Source organism: Corticium candelabrum, chromosome 21 (genome assembly GCF_963422355.1).
Source record: "Corticium candelabrum chromosome 21, ooCorCand1.1, whole genome shotgun sequence".
Classification (NCBI taxonomy): Eukaryota; Metazoa; Porifera; class Homoscleromorpha; order Homosclerophorida; family Plakinidae; genus Corticium; species Corticium candelabrum.
Genome location: NC_085105.1, coordinates 1,966,552 through 1,971,551, shown reverse-complemented (window position 1 = coordinate 1,971,551; position 5,000 = coordinate 1,966,552). Strand labels below are relative to the sequence as shown.

Genomic DNA, 5,000 nt, shown 5'->3' with positions numbered 1-5,000 from the left:
TCCAACACAATAACAACAAACTAACAATCTACACAGACATCTATGTACAGACAAGATCCTATTTGTATTTGTATTTTGTATTTGTATTTCTTTTACTACGGAAAACCCTCAACTCAGCGGTCGATCTTCCGGGTACCGTACCAAGCACACATACGCTAACATACATACTATACAGTCTACGTGAAACACTATCTAATATTTTAGAACACATGAATCTAAATATCATCTACACTGTAACAGAACTTCCGTAGACACTGCTTAAAATTAGACACTTTAGAGACTATTCTTAGTCTACATGGAAGAGAATTCCAGAAATTTTGAGCACGATAAAATGAAGACTGCCGAAGTGCTTCAGTGTTTGGATTAGGCATATGTAGTCCTGATTGAGTAAGACGAGTGTGATAATGATGATTTTCAAGTGAGTGATACCGGAAGTTGCCACTACTAAGAGCTAGCTAGAGAATGTAGACACCGGTGAGCGAGTGTACCTAGGTAGAAAGAGTGTCTGGCCTGATGTGATTGGAGACCAAATTTAGAGAAGACAGAAGACATATTTCCAGTAGATTGCCTTGGTTTCAGGCCAGAAAGTACTCTCAAAAACCTTTTGTCAATTCTCTGAATCCACGTCGCTATGCCCGCAGTGCCATTATTCCATACAACAGTGTAATAATCTAGATCAGGCTGAATCACCGAATCCTAATTGTTTGTTTGCATACTACTTCCTCACACTTGGCTCATTGTCACTTGAATTCTCCAGACGTGCTTACCGAATGAAGAGGAACGTAACAATGTCGGTTTCGATCGGTGGGTCCCCTTTCGGTGGTTGACCTTTGAGCAATAAAACTCTCTTTTCTGTCCGACATCAATTGGATTGCTAAGCACGACATTCAAACTATAAAGAGCATAGCAGGCAAGGAAATAAACGGTTTTTGCTTTCGCATAGTCGAAATAAAGCGTTTAATAAGACATTCTAGGCGATAACACAATAGGTGACGTCACAAATAAATGCAACGTCACAATATGTGATGCCACTATGGATTACTTAATGGTTTCTTTTAGAGCTCAAGAGACAACAAAGCGTTTCATTTCTTTCTTGCAAGTTTTCTAACTTAGACTACAATTGATATCAACTTGAGTCAGCTGTCACTATCCAAACCTAACGAGTGGCATACGGAATATAATTGTAAATGGAATACTCGCTGCTAATTACTTAGAACAGCTAACTGTAACTAACATTCTAGACATAATACTTTCATGGTAATTCCTCACAACTGAATGCACCCGGGAAAAGCCGTGCAATGTAACTAGTACAAGATAAACTCTAAATGACTTGACGACTGAATGAATGTCCTCACTAAACAAGTGGCTAACTATTAGGCCACTCAAGTGGCCAAAGAAATGCATACACGTACCTCTCCTAGGCATCTCGTCCGTAATGCCAGTTTGCTTGTCAACTGTGACGTATCCCGTTTCAAACAGTCAGGAATCTTTTCAAGAACAGAAGCCTGAGTCGAAAGAGTAGATTAGCAGTTGGAGGATAGACTGAATACGAAATGAGTGGGAAACCTTCTGGGCTTGAGCCAAGTGGTTAAGACCGGAATACTTCACAGCACATTCAGTCGCCAGACAGATGCCTGTATGGTGTTGAAGACCGCCGATGTTTAGTTCACGTCTGGTGATATATTCCTTTATATACGAGGAGAACACAACAGTCACACAAAGTAGACTCGTGTGTGTGCGTGTGTGTGTGTGTGTGTGTGTGTGTGTGTGTGTGTGTGTGCGTGTGTGTGTGTGTGTGTGTGTGTGTGTGTGAGTGTGTGTGTGTGTGTGTGTGTGTGTGTGTGCGTGTGTGTGTGTGTGTGTGTGTGTGTGTTCAAGGGTTTGCATTGTAATATTCATGTTTCTAATTTTGCCATTCTAATTTTTGTTTGTTTTCAAATTTTTAATTTTAAAATAATTTTAATTTTAATTTTAATTACTAATTTTAATTTTTATTTTTGTACTTTTTTATTTAATTTTAATTTATAATTTAATTTAATAATTTCTAAATTTTGTGCTATAAAATTTCATTTTTAACATTTAACTTTTACGCTCGTTTGTGCTCATGACAAGCATCAAGGGCACCAACTAAACTACAACACCTACACCGCAGTGCACACATATACATGCATGCATATGCATACATACACATGCATATACATACACAGGAATGCAGACACATGCACACATACACATGCATGCATATGCATACACACACATGCATACATACACATGCATGTAAGCAACCTACAACATGGTCTACAATGTAAACAAACAGACAAATACAATTAGAGAAGTGATGTGGAGCAAAGATTGTTGAACACCTGCAGCAATGATCGACTCTGATTTGGAGCCCATTTTACGGCCTCTTCAATGACTTCTCCACATCGAGCCGCAAAATCAAGTACAAGCCTCTAAAACAGCAACATCAGAATAGATATAATGCTAATGTTTTCACACGTTGTGGGTATACATGTGGGTATACCTCTCTAGCTTGATCGTCCTCTGGGAAGACGAGTGTTAATGTAGTGTGAGGTACAGGGATCTAACATAAAGGTTAGATGTGAACATTAGAAGGCATGGAAAGTGCCACAATTGGCTAGTACGTGTGTACTCACACACCACACACCACACACCACACACACACACACACACACACACACACACACACACACACACACACACACACACACACACACACACACACACACCATAGACAAACAAACAAAACAAAAAAGGAAAACAGACAGCTTGACAAACACACGAAACAAACAACCAGACAAATAAACAAACAAATAGACAGACACACAGACAAGTAGACAGACTTATATATATAACCAGCGCATATGACAGACAAACAAACATACAAACAATACATTTTCATTGCATCACTTAATAAATTTCTATCAAAACTCTTCACTAAAACAAACTCAACCACACCTCATGACCTTGCCACTTCTTGGCCTAAAAATTAAGAAACACAGTCAGTACACTAAAGCCTAAACGAATAACAAAACTACAAACACCTTGTCTTCTAGACTCTGAGACATCGCGTGAAGAAGATCAAGCATCAATGTGAGAACTGATCCTGACCACAGCAAATGAGGAAACCTAGAAAACAATCGATCTTCCTCAAGTCCACACAAATTGTTGTACCCATGTATTGTGTGTGTGTGTGTGTGTGTGTGTGTGTGTGTGTGTGTGTGTGTGTGTGTGTGTGTGTGTGTGTGTGTGTGTGTGTGTGTGTGTGTGTGTGTGTGTGTGTGTGTGTGTGTGTGTGTGTGTGTGTGTGTGTGTGTGTGTGTGTGTGTGTGTGTGTGTGTGTGTGTGTGAGTCTATGTCTGTGTCTGTCTGTCTGTCTGTCTGTGTCTGTGTCTTTGTCTGTGTGTGTGTGTGTGTGTGTGTGTGTGTGTGTGTGTGTGTGTGTCTGTGTGTGTGTGTGTGTGTGTGTGTGTGTGTGTGTGTGTGTGTGTGTGTGTGTGTGTGTGTGTGTGTGTGTGTGTGTGAGTCTATGTCTGTGTCTGTCTGTCTGTCTGTCTGTGTCTGTGTCTGTGTCTGTGTGTGTGTGTGTGTGTGTGTGTGTGTCTGTGTGTGTGTGTGTGTGTGTGTCTGTGTCTGTGTGTCTGTGTGTGTGTGTGTGTGTGTGTGTGTGTGTGTGTGTGTGTGTGTGTGTGTGTCTGTGTGTCTGTGTGTGTCTGTGTGTGTGTGTGTGTGTGTCTGTGTGTGTGTGTGTGTGTGTGGTGTGTGTGTGTGTGTGTGTGTGTGTGTGTGTGTGTGTGTGTGTGTGTGTGTGTGTGTGTGTGTGTGTGTGTGTGTATCCATGTATATACGTATGTATGTATATGCCTCACTTTCCAACAAGCGTAGACAAGTACTTATCGGCAACATGTTGTATCCTTTTGTGCAAGTTGTTAAATTCAACAACCAAAAAATGAGCGTGACTTTCAAGTTCCAGCTCTGTTTCTCTTGTACGTGGCTACAATCACAAAATATACTATTAAAAGTTCAAACCCAGGAAAATAAATATAATTTATGGGACACAATTAATAATTAATTAATTTTATATGACCTAATAATTATTGCTAAAATCAATCACACCTACCTTTTTCTCTAACAGATGCAAAAATTGTCCAAAAATTTTGTCAGCTACAGCTTGCATGCATTGAAACATCCCTACACAAACTTTTTCAATTACAACTATGCAGTTGTGATGACACCACGTTTGAACTCAAAACCCGCTTTGTCTCTTTGAATGCCTTTGTCCTCAAGATAGAGAAAAACATTCTTGAAACATCTCGTGTCAGCTGATACTCTAGACAGACGACATACATTTTAATCCCATACAACAACACCGACAATTAAAATTTAAAAAAATTAAATTGATTTCAAATTAAAAAATTTAAGAATTTGCAAATTAGGGAGCAAATTATGAATAACGCTGTACATACAAACTGATTGATATGAATGAGTGAATTGATAAATGAGAAAAGAGAGACAAAAAATTCTGTTACCGTAGCGATTCCAGCCGGTAGACTGACATTAGGTAGGTGCATTGAGCAGCTGTAAGTTTGTTAACGATTGTGATGAGATCGGCTGGACCAGACAATATGTCCAGCAAGTTGGTTCTCAAATCATTCAGTTCAGTCTTCAAAACAGAAATATAACACAATGATGTGTGTGCATGTGTGTGTGTGTGTGTGTGTGTGTGTGTGTGTGTGTGTGTGTGTGTGTGTGTGTGTGTGTGTGTGTGTGTGTGTGTGTGTGTGTGTGTGTAGAAGAACACTCCATTTCAACTATACCGGTGTAACGTTCTCATTTCTCAGTGCTGATCCGTGCATCAAGTCTCGTCCAAGATATTGCTCAGATCCGGCAGATAAGAGACTCGGAGACTTAGCAGCGACATCACGAACGGCACTCAGCCATTCCGGTGGATAAAGTTCTACAGTAACAAAACTATACAG

General features: G+C 39.9%; 1 protein-coding gene across 1 annotated transcript in view; it reads right to left on the bottom strand.

Annotated features, from left to right (window-relative positions):
• The window catches only part of LOC134196816 (phosphatidylinositol 4-kinase alpha-like), a 45,317-nt gene that overhangs the window by 21,976 nt on the left and 18,341 nt on the right, over positions 1 to 5,000 (bottom strand). Inside the window, exons 19-29 of the mRNA XM_062666037.1 lie at positions 4,839 to 4,978; positions 4,551 to 4,684; positions 4,275 to 4,351; positions 4,142 to 4,212; positions 3,891 to 4,015; positions 3,066 to 3,150; positions 2,980 to 3,003; positions 2,525 to 2,584; positions 2,364 to 2,453; positions 1,567 to 1,686; positions 1,413 to 1,505 (exon numbers count right to left, since the gene is read on the bottom strand). Of these exons, the coding sequence (XP_062522021.1) occupies positions 1,413 to 1,505; positions 1,567 to 1,686; positions 2,364 to 2,453; positions 2,525 to 2,584; positions 2,980 to 3,003; positions 3,066 to 3,150; positions 3,891 to 4,015; positions 4,142 to 4,212; positions 4,275 to 4,351; positions 4,551 to 4,684; positions 4,839 to 4,978 (1,019 nt within the window). The remainder of the gene's footprint in view (positions 1 to 1,412; positions 1,506 to 1,566; positions 1,687 to 2,363; positions 2,454 to 2,524; positions 2,585 to 2,979; positions 3,004 to 3,065; positions 3,151 to 3,890; positions 4,016 to 4,141; positions 4,213 to 4,274; positions 4,352 to 4,550; positions 4,685 to 4,838; positions 4,979 to 5,000) is intronic.